The sequence below is a fragment of the Parasteatoda tepidariorum genome, chromosome 9 (genome assembly GCF_043381705.1).
Source record: "Parasteatoda tepidariorum isolate YZ-2023 chromosome 9, CAS_Ptep_4.0, whole genome shotgun sequence".
Lineage (NCBI taxonomy): Eukaryota > Metazoa > Arthropoda > Arachnida > Araneae > Theridiidae > Parasteatoda > Parasteatoda tepidariorum.
The window spans coordinates 29,336,047-29,360,096 of NC_092212.1; the positions used below are offsets into that span (position 1 = coordinate 29,336,047).

The following is a 24,050-nucleotide window of genomic DNA, read 5'->3' on the forward strand; positions in this document are numbered from 1 at the left end:
TGAAATATGTCCATAAAATATGTGGTTAAAGAATCAAAAAATTTTCTAAAATTGGAAATTCCATTCATCTCTAGGGTAAAAAACATTCTATTCGAACGTTTGAAACGTTTTTACGAGCGCTTATGTTCACATTCTTCCTCAACGACAACAAAGATGTCAATCATGTGCAGTGAGAATGGCTCTTCAAAAAAAAAAAAAAAAAGCCATTTCCCTGCGTCACGTGATTTGTGAATATTAGTCAAAGTTGTTGTGTTTGCTTAAAAAAAGTAACCATTTGTAATTTCGAAAACGTTGCCACAAAAATAAACAAAAAAGTTTTAAAAGTTTTGATTGGTTTAGAAATTTTCGTTAAAATCTTTGCGTTTGTTTTGAAGTTTTGAATAACGAAAATCTATTCAAAATGAAAATTTTAAAATAAAGTATTTTATAAATTTTAAAGTAATCTCATAAATTATTTGTGTATTAATCGGTACGTAAGTATGGTGCTCTATTCATATTCATAAACATTAATATTTGTTTATTGTAGCTTTATAACCATCTTTTTGAAGTACTTGTTTGTTTGTTCGAGAACGCGGCAATTAAATTTTTAAGAAATTTTCTTCCGTAAATTTACTGTAATAATCATGCTTTAATATGCTTTATTAAAATGAACTGTTTCATAAATAATAAAAACTGCTACTTTTCGTAAACATACGAGCGAAACATTATACTTCTTTTATTCTACTAATATTATACACAGGCATAATTTTTTATAATAAAGCTATATTTTGTTTCCCATGAAAAATATGTTAAATTTTTAGTGCTTATTTTAATTTTTTTATTTTTTTAAAAACTCTGAAGGTGTTATGTGTCTTTTTGAGAAGTAGCAAAATTTTAATGAATGCTATATATTATAAATGATAATGTATGAAAATTATGAATGATACTTTTATATGAACCACAATGTAGGTATATTAAGAGTAATTTTTATGTATTATGGGAAATAACAGGATTTTAAAGGTCTAAGTTTTTTACTTTAATAATAACTAACCAGTGGATAAATTTGTTATTTGTTGTTTTTTTTCCTGACCAAACATACATTGTAAAGTAAACTTTCTAACAGTTTTATATCATGAATGATGTAACAGTGTTATGCTAGACTAAGGATTCTTTTTCTATTAAAAGCAAGGCCCCATTTAAAATATTACAAATCTTCAATTTTATGTTCTAGTTCATAAAAAATTAATATTTTATGATTGAAAAAAATTTAATTTGTGTTTGATTAAATAATAATTCATTAAAGACCCGGGGTAATTCACGATCACTCTGTTTGTGGGGTAAATAATGATCACCTAAGTTTTATTTTAAAAAAATAATTTTTTTCTAAATTTGAGACATGAACAAAAATGCTTGTACACTTTACTAAGGTATAACTACATTTACTTAATAATAGTTTTTTTGTTTAATCTAACAAAATAAGTATCTTTTAAACTGCATTCTGTATTTTCCATTTCAAAGATGGGTTTCAAAAAGTGCACATTTCTGCAAAGATCTCCCTCCTTCTCTTAATAATAAATAATTTAAGTTACTTTCTTTTTCTTTGATATGAAAATAGTGTAAGCTCTTGTTTAATTGTTTCACATCTACTGTAAACATTATAATTGATTATAGGAAACTAAATCAAATGTTGCCCCTACAGACGGGGTAATTATTGATCACTGGGGTAATTCCTGATCATTGTCATTTCTTTTCATAAATAGTATTCAAATAAGCTAATAAATAGCTAATTGTCTTTTCTTAAGTAACAGTTCATATTTATCAAGTGGAACGACTATAAAATATATATTAACTCAATTTAATCACAAAATTTGTTTTTAACCGTATGCTAGACAAGTGTGTTCCGATTTGTCGTACCTTGCTTCTATCTTAATTTTATGTGTGTACGTTGTTAGAATAATTTTTAAGTTTATAATTTAGCCTAATATTTATGTGGTGAGAAATTATAAGCCTAAAAAGGATACTAAGGTTCTAGAAAGCAAAATTAGTTCTAGTAATTAAAATTTCTTAATTAATAAATTTCTTTTACTGATTGAAAATGAATATTCCAGTGTGAGATCTGCTGCCAGAGCTGTTGACATACCTTACTTAACTTTACACTCTCCCTTAATGAAGTTACAAAATCCAGCAAAAGTAACGCATGTGAAAACTCTTTCTTATATTTCAGCAGAACATGAGAATGAGTTGGCTGCTTGCCTAAAATGTATGGCACGATGCAAAGATTTTTGGAAAATTTAAAGTGTTAACCTTTATTTTTGCTTTTTAAATAAATTGTTTTATTAGCTGCTTCAACACATATTTTTGGTTCATTTGTTTGATCTTGTTGTCTTATTTGTTAATTACCACTGTATAATTATTTTTAAACAGCCCCTTTATGATTAAAACTGGTGATCAGTAATTATCCCAGAAGTGATCAGGAATTACCCCAGAAAGGATCAAGAGAAGGGGTAATTCCTGATCACTAAAAATTTAAAATATTTTAAATTCTAATTAGATTTTCAAACAAAACAAGGTAGCCTAGAACTCATCTCATATACCCTCAAACGTCCAGTGAATGTTATAATTCTATCTTGAAAAGTTTTCTTACAAAATAGATGTTTGCATTTTTTGATCAAGAATTACCCCAGGTCACCCTATAACCAAAATTTCCACATCAATTTTCCTCAAAAAATTAAAATAATTAGATCAGCTAGAATGACACTTCAGTATAGGTGGAATAATAATCATTGAAGACTGAATAATATGAAATAACAAATAACTAGGACTGAGCGATGTTAAGATTGTAACAATGCTAAGATTTTAGCACATATTGTCACGCCACTAATATTTAGATGCATCGTGATGTTTCGGCACATTAATGTTTTACATTTATTACTACCTAAATTTGAATTTTTGCTTTTTTTGATTGATTGATCTATTAAAGCAATTGTGTTCTTGAAATAAATTCAATCTGAGCTAGACCTCTCTCCATCTTAAATTTAGTTCATTTCTGTCAATATTAAAAGAAAAAAGAATTCTTAAGAAAGTAAAACGAATCTTAGAATAAAAGTAAATTATTAACAAAATTTGTAATTAGTAAGTTACATTTTTTTAATTTTCTATCAAGATAATTATTTTTCAAGATTTAAAGATGTGGATGTTTGCAAAATAGCGGTTAAAAATCAATTAACGGCTGGATTGATTTTTAAAAAATCAGCAGGATTTGCACAATTAAAAGAAAAAACTTTCATAACTGTAAAATTCAACAACACTCCGATTCTCAATCACATTCGGATTCATCATATCAGCAAAATGTGAGTCACAATGTAATGAGGAAAGATAGCGATCATCGCCGCAACTATCACTGTACACTTACGGAGGAAAAAGCTCTTTGTGTGAGCTTGCAGACATCAATATCATATTTGCACTCACTTGATACCATCGTAGTTCTATTGGGGACAATGCTCAACGTCACATATCAGTGTTTTCATCATAGAAAAAAAATGGGTGAAATTTCAGAAAGTTAAGTGAGATTTCTATAAACTAAAAAAAAAAAAAAAGACAAATAGACTTGAAAAAAAAAAAATCTCTTTTATGATAATACATTTTTAACATCTTCCATTTTGTTAAAGCATTGAATATTTTTGTTGCATCATCATAAAAGATTTTGCCTTTACTAGGTGTTTGTCCATCTTACATTAGTGCATAAAAAATGTGAACGTCTTACATGAAAGAACCTTACCAACGTTAAACACGTGGTTGCAGAGAAATGTGTTCTGAAAGCGGTTACGTGGTTCGAAGGGGTTGTGTTCTGTTGTTCGAAAAAGGCTCTGAACAATACTGGTAAATAGGGAAGCGAGATAACAGGGCAAATGTTGAAAATAATGAAAGATCCAGAAAGATGAGTGAAACGGATTTTATTCTAAATGGCGTAATTCGAAGCTTTTTCCAAAATGCAAGAAATTTGCGAATTTTGAAACTGATTTATAGAATTCGCAAATTTCTCACAGTAATAATTTTTTAATCCGAGAAATAAAAAAAAATATGCGAGATTCCCGCTCTGTAGTGAAAACACTGCATATGTAGTCAACGATACATTGGGAAATATCATACACATTTCGATAAATCACAATTTCCGATGTTTCAAAAAATTGCCAATCCAAACATCAGATTGGCATTGACTACATAACATGAATATTTTCCGATGCATTGATTCATTGCTAAGTCCTACAAGTCATGTATCCAGATCACCACTTTTCAGAAGCTTCTATTTTTTTTTAACTCTTTAATAAACAATGTAGACAATTTTTACAAAGAAAAGAAACATTGTTTTATATTTGTGATCTGGTAAAAAATTTTTTTAAAAAGAAAGTTTTTTTTTTTTAATTACTAGCTGCTTCTCAGATAGCTTGCATCAAGTACACCAAAAGTGATGCAAANTAAACCATGGTTTAAACTGTCAAAAACTGTCACATGTCAAAAACCTGCCAACCCTGAAACAATGTAGACAATTTTAACAAAGAAAAGAAACATTGTTTTATATTTGTGATCTGGTAAAAATTTTTTTTAAAAAGAAAGTTTTTTTTTTTAATTACTAGCTGCTTCTCAGATAGCTTGCATCAAGTACACCAAAAGTGATGCAAAGACAAAAGAAGTTAAAGAATAACAAACTTATCTTTCCCATGAAGATAAATACATTTTTACTATCATCAGAAATTTTTTTTTATTGTTTTTGTCATTTCTGTCAGCATCATCAGTAATTTAATTTTTTATTCATATTTGATTTTGAGTTTAATAACTAACATATTTTCCAGCTATGGAGAGAAAAAGAATACCAGATACTGAGTGGATTGATGAAGTTTTTGATACAGAGTTTCTTCAAGCCAAGTAAATATAAAATTTTGTTTTTAAATTTTTGTTAGGAATAGTATTTGTGTTAGTAAATATGTACGCAAGTTTTTTGTTTTGTTGTTGTTTAAGCTAACAATTTATCTGAACTTTGTTTAGTTTGTATGGTACACATCATGCGCACTGATTAAGAGCTAATAAAAACCATTTCTAACCATTTCTAAAAACCATTAAGAGCTAATAATCGCCATTTCTTACGCCTGAAAAGTAATTTTAGAAAAAATTTAGGCACATTGACAGATACTTAACATATTTTATTAATAAAATAGAACTTTTACAACTTATTTTACTCTCAAAATACACTTTTTACGAATCATAAAATTGGACTTGTCACTTATTTTATACTATAACGTGACACGATCACAAAACTTATATTTTCAATTTAAATCTTGAAATGCTCAGAATAGCAGATGCTTAGTAAACTTCATTTTATTATTGATTAGACTTTAAAAAAATGTTTGTTTGCACAAATCATATTTTTTAATAACTTATATATAATTTAATTATCCACAAAAAATCCTCAAGAGTCACTCTTGTCTCTCAAAATGGGAATTTCCCCCTGTTAATGATAAATTCAGTTTTAACAGAAATTCTGCTGTCTGCTCTCTGAAAACGATTTAAACTTGTTTTGTCATCAAGCATAATATTCCAGTCCAGTTGAGATTTAACACTCTAGCTAGTTAGGAGAAGGTTGAATTTTCAATTTAACATAAATTCAAAGTGGAAATAAAATGATGGTAAAATATATATTATCATCGAGCACAGAACTCCCGTTGAGACTTAACAATTCTAGTTAGTTGGAAAGTAATTGAAATCTTGATTGGATAAATTTCTTTTGGTTATAAATTTTGCTAGTAACCATCATGAAATGAGTGTTATTATCAGCTACAGAGCTTCAGTTAAAATATGTGAACTCTAGTTACTCTCAAAGAGGACAGATGATAATTTCCTTTGGCAATAATACAACAATAAATTCTACTTTTAGCATTCAGAAATCAACTAAAACTTGTTTTGTCATTCAGCACAGAACACCAATTTAAATGTGAGTACTTTCTAGCTAGTTGGAAAGTAATCAGAAGTTTTATTCATGATATATTTGGCGATGAAATTTTTTATTTTTGCCGATTTTATCTGTTGTATTTTAATAAAAAAATTTTTTTAAACAAATAATGTGTACAATGATTTTTAATTAAGATGTTTGTTATTTAATAATACATTTAAAAGTAGTTTTTTGAACTCTGAAAATAAACCTACCTAAATTATCATAATTCTTAATTTATGGAAATTAAAGCCTTCAAATTTAAAACCTCTCCAGAGGATTTTTCTGGCTTCACTACTTGCCCAAACCGCAGTGCTAACAAATATCTTCTGTGATGATTGCTTACAGATTAAGGGCCTATTGTTATAGAGCAAACTTTAAAGGTTTTCATGATCTTTCTCTCTATATGTTTAATAACTTAAAGGCAAAGTTTATAAAAATCGTGTTTTTTTTTTTTTTTAAATAGATTTTTTTTTTAATGAAAATACTTTTAATAATACAATAATTAGTCTTTGCTTCAAAAAAAAAAACAAGTTGGTTTAATCCAAAATGGAAAAGTTTAAATTATTTGGTATTTAAAAAATACTTAAAATCTTAATCAATAATAAGTAGAAAATGGCTACTTGCAAAATCCCAAATAACACTATTTTGATAAAAATGTTTTTTTGAATTTTTCGATTTAAAAGAATAATAATAAAATAAAAGATATTCATTGCACAATCTGCTCAATTCAAATTATAGTTGAAAAGGAATTAAAAAAAAGTTTTTTAATTGCTTCAATGTTGTATGAAATATTAATAAAGTGCCATTAAAAATGTCCGTTTGCCAGTAGATACTTTAGGGAATAAAAAGTTATGTAATAATTTTCCTCACCCTTTATTTTCGATTTATGCTTTTATTTAACAACATATTGTTGTCTCTTCCTCTAAGGAAAAAAAGGTTAAACTGTAATTTATTACATTTTAACCTGTTTTTTTTACCAGTTTTTTTTTCTCTTTTTTTTCCACAATTTTTATAACCGGACATACATATCATATTTCTTTAACCACTGATATCAATTAATTATTTTGTAAAATATTAACTATACATTTTTTATGTATAAATGTCTAAATAATTATCTAACATTTCAAGCATTTTTTATTTTAGTCATGAGAGGAGAGGAAAAAGGTCATCTGTAAGTATATTTTGCATTCTTTATTTTGGAGTAATTATGAATGTTACATATAATTAATTAAAAAGAACATATGACCACAATAAATGGTGTTACAACTGTGAGATCATTTCTTCTAACTTTTAAAACAGATTGCTTTCTGTTAGAGTAATAATAAATGTTACATATAATTTAAAAAAAACTCATGATCGCAATAAATCCTATTACAACTTATAGTTCATTTTTTCAAAATTTTAAAATATATATTACTTTCTTTAATAGTAGTGCCTTTTATTCTTAAGTCACTAATTTCCAGTGATTCTGTCTGCACACTCATTAAAAATGCCAAAAATCGTTGAGGAGTCACAAAATAAATGTTATGATGTTTTCTCTATGATAAAAGAATATAAATACCTTATAATGACCATAAGCCTTCACCTACCCTTTGAATTCATTTTTATGAAGCTCAACTGTATTTGAAAAATTATATGTTATGTATGATACTTTTTCATTAATCTCGTACAAATTAATTTATTATTGTTTAAGTATAAAATTTCTAAAATAATGTTTAGAAAATAAGAAAAATTTGTTTCATACGTAAATTTAAAGTATTAATTTCCTGATAAGGTTTGATTTGGAATTTATTACTATCTATAATTTCGTTACAAAATTAAGTTGAATTTGTTAATCTTTTCATTATTCTTTTTTATATAATTTTGTTTTTCAAATGATTGAAATTAGTTTGAATCATGTATTTCTAAATATATATGTATATATTTTTTCCTCTATCAATTTATTTTTATTTTTAGATTTTAAAGCAAGCAAAAATCCCAAACCTTGATATCTGTGATGTAAGTTAAAATTTTGTTCTTGTTAATTTATATGTTTATTATGTATTGTCATTGTATTTTAGTGAAGTCTAATAAATTATTAATTTCTATTTTTGTATAAATTTTTTTTAATTATTCTTTAATTTCCTAATGCTTTTACTGAATCATTTACATGGATTTATTGCCCTTTAATGTTATATGGTACGTTTTTAATTAGTACAAAAGCTGTTTATTATTAAATAATTTAAACAAAAGTTCAAGTTTTAAATTTATTTAGCAAGTTTTTTTTTACAGCAACAGATTTTCAAATGAATTTTTTTTTAAATTTCTTCATTTTGGTGAAGATTTTTATAAAAATATAACCGGAGAACTTTTGCTAAAAGACTTCGTTCGCAGATAAACCTTAAGAAGACGTCATACCACGTGAAGAACTGTGTATTGAAAATTCTTCTCCACTTCCATATAATTTAAAGTATAGAAAAAGTGAGTTCAAACGTACCTAGAGTAAGCCAGAAAATGAACTACTGAAAAAGAACTTTTTAAAATATCAAAATGAAAATTTTTTGTGAGAATATAACTTAGAATTAAACAATGGAGAAATTCTCTTTCAATAATTTTCTTGCATTTTGTTATATTAAAATTTTTTTTCTGCAATTAAAACTTCATGGCTTACTCTAGGTTAACCTGAACTCACTTTTTCTTTCTTTTAAATGCTAAATATGTAATGGAGGTGAACGAAAATTTATGGCAAAAAGTTTATACCGTGGCATGGCGTCTTCTTAAATCTATCAGTAATGTGCAGAGGGGTGAGAATACTCAGGTTAAACTCCTTGGTACTATAGGTATAATTCATTAGTAGTCAAAAACGCATAACTTCAAAGTATTCAAACTATACCCAATATACCTTTTGATTTTTAGTTATTTTTTAAAAATAACATAGGCCAACCTACCATTTTAATTGTTGCTTAGTTTCTTTAATCTTTTTTAATGTAGGATGAATATGATGTAAGGTATGGTAGAAAGAGTCAAAATCTTAAAAGAAGAGTTAGTTTTGCAGATACTTTTCAAGTCAAGTAGGTGCACTTATTATGTGTAGTTTTATTTATGAAGCATTATTTCATGGAATTTTTTTATCTATTTATTCATTCTTTTGTTTAAATCTGTTAGAATTTTAATTCAATATGTACCTTAATATTTGTTTCTTTTGGCAATAATTGTGTTCTTTGTCTTTTTTAGGGAATTAAATACTGGAAATATTTACGACATTCCTGGAAGAAATGGTAATTATTTTATTGTTATGATTGTGAAATTTATTCTTATGATATTTTATCGTCAAGTGGCTTCTTCCTCTGTGATCAAACTCAACAGTTCAATTGGGTAAATGATGAAGAATTAAATATTAGTTTAGTATAGAATATTAAATTAGTTTTTAATCATTTTCAGTCTTACCAAATAAACTGATGATGAATACTTATTGTATTCATCAATTTCTTTCCAAACATTTTAAATAAAATTTCTGACAAAATTATACCCATACATGTTAATCAGTTTTTAGATTTGTGAGAAATATCGTTATTTTTGATTAACTTGTGTCAAGAAAATTTTTCAGTATGATCCTAATCACTTTTTTTTAATCGTTTAATTTTTTTTAAGCACTGTTTAATTTAACAGGGTGCATAGCGTTTTTAAAAAGTGCTTAAAGGTGCTTATTTTTCATTTTCGTTTTTTAAAAGCCCTTAAAGGTGCTTTTTTCATTGGATATTTTTAAAAAGTGCTGAATCTTCCCTTTTTCAAAATGATATTTTTCGTTTTTGATTTTCGCTGCGAATTATGCAAAAGACTCAGTTCACACTGTTCTATTCAACGTTTTTTCAATTAATTCAACCCCAATCTATTTCGACGTATTGTCAGTCCGTAGCGTATGAAAACGCCATTCATTTTACATGATTTTTGGCAATTGTCAAAAACAATGCCATAAGGTTTCTTTTTTGACACGACGATTAAAACAAGATAAAACTGTCAATTGTCAAAAACTTTCCAACTCTACCTAATTATATTTTTTTAAAGTGCTTAAAAATATTTTTTGAGTGCTTGAAAAGTGCTTATTTATTGTTGAACAATTTGGCTACGTACCCTGTTTAATTTTAAAAATACATAATTTTAATTAATTATATATTTTATAATTAATTTTAAAAATACTTAAAAACAGACTTGTATTTCATTTTATTACCTTTTCCAAAGTTGTTAAATGCATTATTTTATTGTTAAAAATATTTGAGGAAAACCTTTGGGAGCCTTACTCTTAATCTGATAATAATTAAAAAAAAACATTTTCCCCAATCTCTTTTTTATAAATGCTATAGTATAATAAACTGAGATTGGCAGAAAAGAATGATGAAACAAAATTTATAAAACGAAAGTCAAATATTTAATTTATTGTCAGAGATAGCTAGGAAAAGCTCTTTTCAGTGTCTGGAATTGTCAGAGAAGAATGGAATTTTAGTCAAAACTGTTCAAAAATAAGGAAATCTATGGATCATCAGTTTGAAAGGCTGGCGAGTAAGCAGAGAGCGATGACACTCAGTCTGATAAATTTTGGCTTTGATTATGGCATAGAAGAATTTTTTTTTTTTCTGAAAAATAATTGGTGATACGTTTAAAATGTAAGTTAGGCTGAAAAAAAAGTTAGGCAAATGATATTAAAGAAAAAATTCAAATGATATTGTTTTTTTTTTTTTTTCTGTTTTTCTCACGTTTTTTCCATTTAGCAATTTCAGTTTAATTTTTTCTTAATATGTACCTATTATTCAATCTGTTATATATCTTTATTATTTTTGGGATGAATATAATAGTTTTTCCCTTTTTTTATTTATTATTTTTCTCCAATTTTCCAACTCTTATGTTTCTGAACCTTTGGCTTTTATTGTTATGCTATGTATTTTTCCAGTAAATACATAAATATATTGAAAATGGAGTTTTTCACAGGTAAACGGAATCAGGTAATTTTTCACAGGTAATCTACATTAAAAGAATAAAGATTTTTCCTCCATATTTTTATTTATTTATTTTTCTTCAAGACGGTAGGTAGGTACTTTATTTAGGTCGGACTAGAGCTACGCAATGGGCCATTGGCGACGGTCTGGTAAACATCCCCGAGGATGATCTGAAGACATACCATTGCAATTTTGATCCTCTGCAGAGGGTATGAGCAGGGGTGCTTTGGTAGCCCGACGACCTGTGTGTGAAGTCGAGCCCTTTGCACTAGAAACGATAATTGAGGACTGATGCCCCTCACCCTCAGTTCCTATGCAGGCTGATCAAAGTGGTCACTCACTCGCTGGCTGACCGCACCCAGTGATGCTTGGCTTCTGTGTTCTACTGGGAACCGTGTCTTTATGATCAGTCCACTGCGGGACTTTTCTGTAAAAAAGAAAAAATATAGATGGCCGCCTTTAATTGTTATTAATTTTTATGGGGGGGCAATTTTAATTAACTTGTTTTTATAATTAAGGTAGGATATAACAATTCAAGATTTTTACCTTTCTAGATTCTGCAGATTTTCACAGATTTTGGATAATCCAACCTTTACTGTAGTGAATAAATAATTTTTTTTTTATTAGTTTAAAAACTTAATTTTTATTTTTAGAAAATCAATTTTTTTTAAATCATTGGTTTATATAGATTTTTCGGTTAATTAAGATTGGTTGGTTCATTGATGTGCCAAATGTAGAATTTATTTTATTTTTTAAATATATTGTCCATAATCTTGGAAGAAAATCCATTTTATTTAATTTTAAAATTTAGTTTGCATTAAATATAATTTAAGTTTTTATTAAACGAAAATTGGTGTTAATTTTTTTTCTGTACCTTATTGTTTTAGATTTAATTGCAGTTTTCTAGCAACCAGATTTCAGATTTTTTTTGCAGCAATAGTAATCGGCTTACATCAGATTCTTCTTGGTTTTAAAACCAAATAACCAAAGCTCTAAGCTAACTTGGTTTGAAAATCATTACATTGTTAAGTTAACTTGTCTTCTGTATACATTTCAGTTATTCAGTCATAGATTTACCAGATTTAGATGCTGTTTTATTTAATATGTTTTTAACATTAAATATCACTAAATTGTTCAAAACACACGACTCATATGTTGGAATTAAGTATATTCTAAGCCTAGGATTCCCAATGTCAAGTAAATAAAATCCAAAAATTTACCATTAATTTCCTCATCCGCTTTCTGATACAGACTAATATAGGAATAAAAAGATAATACAGTAGGGAACCGATTATCCGGAACGATCGAGACCATAGCTATTCCGGATAACTGATTTTTCTGGTTTTCTGAGTTGCTACAAAAAGCCGTTTTTTTATTGTTAAACCCAACTAAAAAAAAAAAAGAGAAATATTTGGAAATAATCTTAAAAAGAAAAAAACGATGAAGTAATACACTAATGATTATTTCCAAAATGATGGTAAGGTAAATATCTTTGGAAAAAAAAAAAAGAAGAATCCTAAAATCTTATGAGGAAAAAAAACATGTTTTAAAAAAATGGCGGAAAATTTATAGAATTTCGTTAAGGTTTTCTGATTTCCGGATAACAGGTTCTGTACTGTAGATATGTTTGATATTTAGTCATCAAATAGTCACCGTTCTTCAGTGCATGCTTATATGATTGAAATAATAGAGTACAGTTGTTGCATAAATATCTTTTTGTAATAGTTTTTATAATTTTTTTTATAAGATGTTTATGTATATCTTTTTTCTTTATGATTTATTTTTAGCTGTAGAATCTTCGAAAGACTCTTCTTTCAGCATTCATTTTCCTAATTTCAACTCAGATAAGGAGGATAAAGAAAATGTTGATATAAATTCTTTTAGGTAAGCTTAATTTTCACTTTTTTTTATCTTCAAAATTTTAAAAGCAGTGATTCTCCTAGATCTTATAATGCCAGCTACAGTATTTACGTTTCCACAATCATTTTTACTAAATTTTTCTTTATTTAAAATAATATAAATGTCCCATTTATCTTTTTCAATGGCAGCACTCTGATTTATTATTCTTTAGCGACAGCTGTCTGAACCAACTGAAATCAAAATAACTTTTTTAAGTTTTTTTTTTCACATACTCTGTATGGTGAGGGTATTAAAAATTCTTGTAAAAAGGTTATAGATTAAATGGCTGAAAAGATAAAATAGAAAACAGAATTTAGAACAATTAAATTTATTTAAAGTATAGGGTAGAAACAAAGCGAGTGCCGCAAGGTCTGGCAGAACACATCAAGTTGAAAACTAAATATAAGTACTTAAGTTTTTAATGGAGAAATAATTTAAGTTATCTAAAGGTCAGAGATGGACTGCAGGTGTGAACAGTTTTGGGGGAACTGTTGACAGCTAAATTACAGTTAATCTTAAACAGGTGATGAAAGGATTTTCATACTTAAAAAAGCACAAGGTTATACCCAGAAGAAAAGGATACTTGGTTTAAGATGGTAACAATACAAAAGCAACATCAAAGTAAATCATTACAGGGTGCGTAGCGTTTTTAAAAAGTGTTTAAAGGTGCTTATTTTCGATTTTCATTTTTTAAAATCCCTTAAAGGTACTTTTTTCATAGGGTGTTTTTAAAAGGTGCATTTTCTCTTTTCCAAAACGAGATATTTTTTCTTTACGAATTACCGTATATTCCGGCGTATAACGCGCACTTTTAATACAAAAATAACATTGGAATTTACGGGTGCGCGGTATACGCCGAATATAAAAAATTATAGATTAAAAAAATTTAAATATGGAAAAATACTTTTATTTTAAAGAAATAGCATACCTTTACCTATATACTTCATTGATTTTCGTTATTACATAAATAGTTCATTATATTCGTCTTCCGCTATCAATTACAATTATTAAAATTTTTTTGTATTATAATTACAACTTATTGTATTATCTGTAAGGTGGGACCAAAACATGTCCCACTCTAAAAGGCTTTCTGGTTTTCTTACGCAACCTGGACGGATTTGCCAGATGTTTTTTACCCACAATTTAGCACCATTTCTGTCCATCCAGAATCACATTATTGCTCTTTCAATTCTAGCCCTCACATGCATGCCAAATTCTGTTTTTTCATTTTTTCAAAAGATAGGGAAAAATACTTTTTATTTACGATCTTGAAAGATGAGATATTGCACATGTACAATCCAAATTTTCGTGCGCGTTATACGAAGAGTATATCTTAAAATTTAAAAAAGTAATTAGAAATTACGGGTGCGCGTTATACGCCGGAGCGCGTTATGCGCCGGAATATACGGTATGTAGCTGTTGGTCTGTAGCTTATGAAAATGCCATTCGTTTTACATGTTTGATGAAATACTTACGGGTCCGCATGTGCGTATACTGAGCAGGATTAAGTGGGAAGGATTTTTGCCCTCTCATGTGCAACTCTGCTTCATTTTGCAAGAGATTCTCAATTTCAGGATTCAGTTAGTTTTGAATTGATAATTTAAAAATACTTCATATTTATAATAGGTAATAATTATCCTTACCCCAAAAATTTTGAGTTTTTGACAATTGTCAAAAACTATGTCAAAAGTTTTTTTTTTTTTTTTTTTGACATGACAGATAAAACCGTCAATTGTCAAAAAATAGTCAACTCTACCTAATTATGCTTTTTTTTTTAAAGTGCTTAAATTTTTTTTTGAGTGCTTGAAAAGTGCGTCAAAGGTGCTTATTTTTTGTTTAAAAATGTGGCTACGCACCTTGCATTGACTAACTAGGAAATGCCAAGGAACAATTTGTGAAATAAAATAAGAATATTGTTACATTTTCTTAATAAGAATTAAACTAAGAATATATATTAACCATTCAAAATAAAATTAATATTCTAATATACAATTATTTAAATAATAAGCAATTCTTTAAAATATATAAACCAAATATTGTGGAAGTAATATATAAAACAAAATGCAAAATGGCTTAGTTTATACAATCTGAATTACATTAAATAGGTAGTAATTAAATCACAACCATTATTCTTAATTAAAAATTATTAATTTAACAAAGATACACCATATTAAATAAACCTAATGATATTGAGTTCCAAATATTTAGCATATGTATGTTAATTTGCTAAGGTTATATGTAATAAAATATATTTATGTGATTAACAACAGGGTGCGTAGTGTTTTTAAAAAGTGCTTAAAGGTACTTATTTGTCATTTTCGTTTTTTAAAAGCCCTTAAAGGTGCTTTTTTCATTGGATGTTTTTAAAAAGTGCTTAATTCTCCCTTTTCCAAAATGAAATTTGTTTCTTTACAATCAATTGATATTATGCATATCAATTGTTATTATGCAAAAAGCGTGGTTTTCACATTGTTCTATTCAACATTTTCATAATTCATTGAACCACAATCTATTTCATCATACCATCGGTCCGTAGCGTCTGAAAGCGCCAATCATTGTATGAAATACTTGCTGGTTCAAATTCTGAGCTGGATTCGAGCATTCTCATGAGCAAGAGAGATAATCTTTTTAAATAATAGTTAAATTAATTATTTAAAATTTTGAATAAATTTTTTTATATAGGTAATTGTGTAAAGTAATTACAAATTTAAGACATTGAATGTATTTAAAATTGTGCATAAATTGTTCTTGTGGTGAATATAATCACGAAAAGAATTCTTTGCAGAAACTACTTATTTTATTATGATATGAACTTAAGAAAACTATTTTTCATTTTCTTAACATATATATATATTTGAAGAACTTTCAACAATATGAAGGGAAACAAATTATTAGTGCACATATCCTAATTATAATATTTTTTTAAAGTGCTTAAAAGGTATTTATTTTTTGTTGCAAAATTTGGCTGCGCATCCTGAACAAATATTCATATGTGGTATCAATACTACTACACTCTGTTTGTTGTATTAATATTTATCTTTCTTGCTTTGATTCTTCCTCTTGTAGCAAAAGATTTTTTTAAATTTTTTGATGTTTACATCTGGCTACTGAAATCTGCTTCCACCTTATTTTTTCTGAGTGACCACTTTTTTTTGTTGCTTTCTTTTTTGAAACTGCAACATGAGGAGTAAAAACAATGTGGCAGCTTGAATTAAATAAAAAAACCAATCATTTTCTCCCATATTTTTTTTTAAAAAAATAGTTTAATTATAAAAGTATATCAATTTAGAAAGAGACTCTTTAAAGTGGAATTTTTATTAAATTGCCCAAATTAAAATTTTGACCTTTCAAAATCCTTATTTATGATGGAAAGATTCACGTGGAAGAAGAATTCTTTGAAATTCACATATTTCCAAGTTAAAGTGTATACATTAAATGTATTTTGCCTCCTTAAATATTTTTTAATTAATAATCAAATCAGTCTTTTAAGCTTACGAGCTATTTAATATATCATTCTACTATTATATTCAGTTTATTTTTTAGAAGAGGGTCACTGAAAAAAAATATTGTAGCCTACGGTGTTGCAATAAATTTGTATTTTTACCCCTTCAGGATGGATAATTCATAAAAGCATTCATACAAAATCAGGATGGAAAAAAATAAAAAGCGATAACTAAAGGGGCTATGGCTTATTTAATGTACTTATTTAGCACTCGCTTTTATGAATGTTTGTTTAGTCGCATATCTAATTAATGTTTGTTCAAAGTATAACTATATAATTTTTATTTTGAGCTATAAGTAGTAGTGAATTTAAAAAAACAATATAATATAACCCCACCTGCAAATAAATTGTTAAACAATTAGTCAAGCTTGTGATTCTTCCTCTAATTCGTGGAATTCTGCGAATATCAAGACAGCTAATTCACAGATTTCTGCAAGGCAATAATTTATATTCAGAAAGAATTTTCTTAGAGTTTCGTTAATCTAAAATTTGAAATGCGTTACCAACGCATAATCTTGTTAATGATACTTTTGTTCTGCCCTTACCGGCACCCCTTTTTTTTTCTTCCTAAGTTCTCATTCACGTGCTATAATCACTTTTTTTTTCACAAATTTGTTTTAGAAAAATGAAAGTTTGGATAAACTTCAAAAACATAAGGGGAAAAAAATCCATAACTTTGGCAATAATTAATTAACTACCAAGGCAAACACAAAAGTATAAAATTGATAATCAAAAAAGTAATTTAGAATTGGCAAACATTTAAAAGATAGTTCACTGGAAAATATGGCTTTTTTTCTCTTTTTTTTAAAATTTATATTTTAATGAGTAATAATTTCTTTGCAAATTCGGAATTATAAGGGAAGACTTCAGTGTGATCTATTTACCCTCTTTTCTTTTTTTTTTGTTGCTACAAGTGGATTGAATTAATTTTTAATGTGATATTATGACATAGAAATTTTGAGTCCCGTATTTATGAAATTTATTTTTAAATGTGCTCGAAACAATTCAAAATTTGTGTATCAATCCATGTTATGATTTTTTTTTCTTTTGCAGTTAATTTAGTTGATTTTCTCATGGTTTTTAAAATTCCTATATTATGACGACAAAATTTGAATGACGCCTCTGAGTAATAAATTTTTATGTGATCATTTGCATAGTCACCATCGTAAATTTATGCTGCGTTTCGCGTGTTTTATTAGCTATTATTGCAACAAATTTTCTCAGTATTTTTTTTTTCTTTTCAAAGTTCTGTATTGTTTATAAATTAATATTAGGACACGCAAAATTAAATTTGTCATTTATAAGTCACTTTTTGACATAATACCACCTTTTTTTATCAACTTTTTCAGAGTTTTTGCTACTGATATCTACATGTATAAAATGAGCAAAAGGGAAAAAGGGAAGAGAAAGAAACGTTAGGATAATTTCTAGATAGAAAAAAAAATTAAGATAATTTATTAATTCAGCAATCACATGTCTGATTAGTTTATTTGCCAGTTTTATTTTTTTTATATCCTGATTGATAAGGTTTTATGCTGGCATGTATTTGACAGTCAGTGCAAAAGTGTTAAACATCTTATAACTTCGTTATTCTATAGAGCAATAAACACAGTATCAGTATATCTTAAAAATTGATAAAGAACAGGAGTTATGTCAAGTATTTGCTAAATATCTATAAAATATTTTCAAATTAAAAAATGTTTCAAGTTTTGCGTTCTTTGTCTTAGAAAAAGTTATATTATGTTGCAGATATTTAACTTCTTTTGTTTAAAAAATAATTTCATAAAGTTCTTATATCTTTGAACTACATTAGTTAAGGGCATGTTTTGGTTTAAGAAAAAAGAAAAATTGGAAAATCAAAATACAGTCAAACAGCGAACATATAGCGAACCTTCAAGGGACTGAAATTTTGGTTCACTATAACCGGGAGTTTACTATATCCGTTCCGCAAACAATTTTAACTAATGGCTCCTTCTTTTTATTATACATTATTTAAATAAATTACCAATAAAAAGAAATACAAAAATGACTGAAAAATAATACATAGTAACGAAAAATGTGTTAACTTGCTTTTATTTTTTATTACTCTTCGTCTTGTGTGCGAAAAAAAAATAGTAATCTTTAGCTGATGCAAGGAACAATTTGTCCATGCATCTGCCTGAATAAGCCTTTGTTTAGGGATGGAAAAGTGTGATGAAAGAAGCAAACAAGAAAAAATGCTTATCGCTACTTTACACTCTATAGATGGTTTTAAAAAAGTATTTATTTTGAAATAAGTATTTATTTTGTATAAGTATTTATTTAGAAGTAGACATTTCAAAATTATTTTTAAAAAAATTCTAAAAAATCAGTCGAAGACAGAAAAAAAATCATAATATCCAACTCTCTCACTTTTTTAGTTCAATATATCCACAAAAAATTACATTATACGTGTATAGAAAGGCACGGGACCGAAAATTTCGTTCACTGTATCCGGGAGTTTACTATAAACCGTGTTCGCTATAGCGGGGTTTGACTGTATTTAGCTATATAGTCTCTTAAGTTTTAATTGTTTATTTTATAGCAAAGTGTTGCTTATTTTTAAGTGTATTTTTAATTTATTTATTTTAAAAATAAATTATATATATTTCAGGATTGCTATGACTGAAACACATCAATCTATGAATCAAATTATAGTCCAGAGAGAAATAATGGCTGAAGATATGTCCCTATCTGAATCTGTTATAGTGTCTGAGGATTTGGATAAACTACCATTAAATAGTACAACTCTACCAAATGGTTTGAATAAACAGACTGATTTTTATGGTGAACAAGATATGAATCTGACACTATTGCCTGGAAACAATCTCCACCATTCAGAATTAAAAAATAACATTGAAGAAAATCAATATCCAACATGCACAATTGTTACTTCTGTCTCTTGCATGGCACATACGTTTCATTGTCCTGATTCAAAACATAATTGTTTACTCCAAGGAAGGTCTCATATAACACAGATTGAAGTACCTGCTGTTGATGATCATCTTTACCTTGAAAGTATCCCCATATATTCTAATGACCCAGATAAAGAAAATATATACCAAAAGAAGCTGTCAGCCATTGCAAGTGCTCAACAAGGTCAGAAAAAAAGCTTTAGAGTTGTTTCAGATGATGTAAATAATCTAAATACAAAATCACAAAAAGCTTTAAAACCAATTTTCATATCAGAAAATACCATAAGGCCTAGTGAAAAAGCGACTTTTACTCCAAAATGCTTAATGTCAGCTGGCCAAACCCAACTAGATGTGGAAGACATGGATCTGACCTGTGATGTTACCAGTATTACATCAACTCAAATCAAAAGCTTAACTGATCGGCAAACATACGGAACAACTAATAAAGGTGCAAGTAGAGAAGGCTCAAAGACGATGCATTTCCAATCTAATAACATGGATTTAACCTGCTTGTCTGTCAAATCTAAGAAATCTCTTGATTTAACAGGCTTTGACAAACTTAATTTGGATACAGTTTCAAATGAAATGGATATAACTTGTAATTTCGGAAGTATTTCTCGTATGGATTTTCAACCAGGAAATCCGTTAACAAAACCAAGTATTGCTAAATTTCTTGATCACGGTGAAAGCACAGTTCCTTATTCCCCAACTTTACCTATTCATTCTAAAAACATGGAATTTTCATGCATCGTTCCTTATGAATCTAGCGATCCCTCTGTTAATGATTTTTATGTATCTCGTGATTCTAAAGTGTCTCCATCAGATTCGATTATAAATACTCAGCAAACAAATGATACTTCGGGAAACAAGAAGAGTTTGATAGATATTTCTAGTAACAAACAGGCTTATCACTTTTCCCAGCTTTTTTCTGGTAGAGAAAATCATGATCACACACAAAGAAAATCTTGTACTATGGATGAGACTATTTGTTCTCCTAGAGTCACAAAAGATCTTTCAATTTTGAATAAAAAAAATTTGTCTGATGCAAATGATGAGATTTTAAACATTCTGAGTGGTGTTGAGCACTCAATTCATAAAGAAAATGATTGTTTAGTGGGTACTCTGCCCCCTTCAGCTTCTTCATCTAAAATTAGTTTTGCAGAAGAAATACTACAAGTTTCAAATAATTCCTTAAAACGACAATTGCTAACCACTGAACAAGGAAATCTGTCAACAAAACCAACTATTACAGTATTTCATGATTATGGTGAAAACACAGTTCCTTATTCCCCAACTTCACCTATTATTTCTAAAAGCATGGAATTTACATGCATGATTCCTTATAAATCAAGAAATCCTTCTGTTAATGGTTCTGAAGTGTCTCGATCAGATTCTATTCTAAATACTCAGCGAACAAATGATGCTTCGGGAAGCAAAAAGGGTTTGATGGATATTTCTAGTAACGAACAGGCATATCACTTTTCCCAGCTTTTTTCCGATAAAGAAAATTATAATCGCACACAAAGAAAATCTTGTGCTATGGATGAGACTATTTATTCTCCTAGAGTCACAAAAGATCTTTCAATTTTGAATAAAAAAAATTTGTCCTACGTGAATGATGGGATTTTAAACATTCAGAGTGGTGTTGAGCACTCGATTCTTAAAGAAAATGATTGTTTAGTGGGTACTCTGCCCCCTTCAGCTTCTTCATCTAAAATTAGTTTTGCAGAAGAAATACTACAAGTTTCAAATAATTCCTTAGAGCAACCATTGCTAACCACTGAACCAGGAAATCTGTTAACAAAGTCAACCATTACAGAAATTCATGATTATGATGAAAACACAGTTCCTTATTCTCAAGCATTAAATTATGATCGCACACAAAGAAAATCTTGTGCTATGGATGAGACTATTTGTTCTCCTAGAGTCACAGAAAGTTATGATCGCTCACAAAGAAAATCTTCTGCTATGGATGAGACTATTTGTCCTCCTAGAGTCACAGAAAATTATGATTGCACACAAAGAAAATCTTGTGCTATGGATGAGACTATTTGTCCTGGAGTCACAGAAAATAATGATCGCACACAAAGAAAATCTTGTACTATGGATGAGACTATTTGTTCTCCTAGAGTCACAGAAAATTATGATCGCCCACAAAGAGAATCTTGTGATATGGAAGAGACTATTTGTATTCCTAGCGTCACAAAAAATCTTTCAATTTTGAATGAAAAAAATTTGTCCTTTCCGAATGATGAGATTTTAAACATTCAGAGTGGTGTTGAGCACTCGATTCTTAAGGAAAATGGTCGTTTAGTGGGTACTCTGCCCCCTTCAGCTTCTTCATCTAACATTAATTCTGCAGAAGAAATACTACAAGTTTCAAATAATTCCTTAAAACGATCATTGCTAACCACTGAACAAGGAAATCTGTCAACAAAACCAACTATTACAGAATTTCATGATTATGGTGAAAACACAGTTCCTTATTCCCCCACTTTACCTATTAATTTTAAAAGCATGGAATTTACATGCATGGTTCCTTATGAATCAAGAAATCACTCTGTTAATGATTCCGAAGTGTCTCGATCAGATTCTATTCTAAATACTCAGCAAACAAATGATATTTCAGGAAACAAGAAGAGTTTGATGGATATTTCTAGTAACAAGCTGGCTTATCACTTTTCCCAGCTTTTTTCTGATAAAGAAAATTATAATCGCACACAAAGAAAATCTTGTGCTATGGATGAGACTATTTATCCCCCTAGAGTCGCAGAAAATTATGATCGCACACAAAGAAAATCTTGTTCTATGGATGAGACTATTTGTTCTCCTAGAGCCACAAAAAATCTTTCAATTTTGAATAAAAAAAATTTGTCCTATGTGAATGATGAGATTTTAAACATTCAAAGTGGTGTTGAGCACTCAATTCATAAAGAAAATGATTGTTTAGTGGGTACTCTGCCCCCTTCAGCTTCTTCATCTAAAATTAGTTCTGCAGAAGAAATACTACAAGTTTCAAATAATTCCTTAGAGCAACCATTGCTAACCACTGAACCAGGAAATCTGTTAACAAAGCTAACCATTACGGAATTTCATGATTATGATGAAAACACGATTCCTTATTCTCAAACATTGCCTCTTCATTCTAAGAACATGGAATTTACATGTGTTAATCCTTCTGAATCTAGTGCTCCCTCTGTTAATGATTCTGACACATATAAAGATGAAATTATTTTCCATGAGCAAACTAAGAATAAAGACGGAGAAACCTCCAAAATGAGTGAAAAACCTGAAAGTGTATATATTCTGCCTTCTTCAACCACTTCAACTAAAACTAGTTCTTCAAACCAATTACTAAAAGATTCAAAGAATTCTTTAAAGCGACCATTACCTTCAACGCCTGGTATTGTGTATTCAATTAGAAATATTAAGAAACATAAAGTTGGCCATGACGATAAGAAAAGCGATACTGAAAATCAAGATTTGGGATATAGTTTGAAAACATTAAAGCATCATGAACTAAAGGTTGGGATTCAGTCTGAAACTAATATTTCAGCCCCTCTTACAGTGAATAACAATTCTAACATGATTTCTTTACCAACCTTTATAAAACATTGTGTCACCCCTTCTGAAAATGAGCAAATTAACAATCATATAACACCTTTAGCTACTATTTTTTCAGAACTACCTTCTTCTATTTTCCAGAATATGTCTTTTAAAGAGGTAGGCTTATTTCACTATAGCCTTATTTTCTCTTCTCTTTAAATAAATAATTTTTATTAATATTTTACTTTTTTTTCTTATATATTCTCTTTTATTTTCCTTCAATAAAATATGTACTTGCTACATTTATTATTTTTTTAATGTATCATAATTTGTATTTAACATTAACGATCTTGTTAATACTAAATAATGCATAATTTTTTTTTTTTATAAAGTATGTAAAAGGGAAATGAAAGTACAATTGTTCTGGCTTATAATTCCATATGGCGAAAGTGTTCTCCCTATGCATATTTAGATAGGTGGTTCTCCTTGCCTGCCCTTTGATCCCTATAAATGTGCCCTTTATGTAAAAATTATCCCCCGTGCATTAACACTATCTTTTTACTCATTCTCCATTTAAAAAAAATTAAATCAATGTTTAAATAATAATTGTACATTGGTAAAATTACCTGTGTTTATAGGTTTAATTTTAATTACTATTACGAATGTTTACTTTGTTATGGCTATTCTCAACAGATTAAATTTTTGGGTGAAGATTGGGTATATTAATGAATTTTTTAAGTAATTTTAAAATTATTTTTTTTAAATGCACCTTTAAATGTTTATTATTTTTTTATATAATTTTCCTTATAAATAATGAAAAAAAGGTTTCACAGGATTCCCACGGTCCTTGAAAGTCCTTGAATTTTTTTTTGCTAAATTTAGGTCCTTGAAAGTGCTTGAAAAACGTCTTAGGTCCTTGAAAAACTTGATAGGTCCTTGAATTTGTCCAATACTGCCGGCGGCCCTTTTTATAAAACACCCGCGGATCTTTCTCGTTCTTTCTGTTTTGTTCCCGAGCTCTCTCACGTGGTTTTTAACGCCACCGTTTCTAACCGGGCCTAGCGTCTTGGTGTCTGCCAAGCGCGCGGACCACAGCAGACAATCAATGCGTTCGGGGCGAGACTCCACTTCATCTTCTGTCGCATATGCTTAGATCTTCTTTTTTCTTATCGAAACTGGAATACTCTCGAATTTCGTAACAATATGTACCTTGTAGTTTTCAATAAATTTGCCGT

General features: G+C 28.4%; 1 protein-coding gene across 1 annotated transcript in view; it reads left to right on the plus strand.

Moving 5' to 3' along the window:
- Nucleotides 1–243: 243 nt before the first annotated feature.
- Nucleotides 244–24,050, plus strand: part of LOC107438072 (uncharacterized) — an 86,606-nt gene continuing 62,799 nt past the window's right edge. Inside the window, exons 1-8 of the mRNA XM_071185527.1 lie at nt 244–469; nt 4,830–4,902; nt 7,109–7,136; nt 7,922–7,963; nt 8,936–9,015; nt 9,179–9,222; nt 12,723–12,819; nt 18,969–22,992. Coding sequence (XP_071041628.1) covers nt 4,832–4,902; nt 7,109–7,136; nt 7,922–7,963; nt 8,936–9,015; nt 9,179–9,222; nt 12,723–12,819; nt 18,969–22,992 — 4,386 coding nt within the window. The 5' untranslated portion in view covers nt 244–469; nt 4,830–4,831. The remainder of the gene's footprint in view (nt 470–4,829; nt 4,903–7,108; nt 7,137–7,921; nt 7,964–8,935; nt 9,016–9,178; nt 9,223–12,722; nt 12,820–18,968; nt 22,993–24,050) is intronic.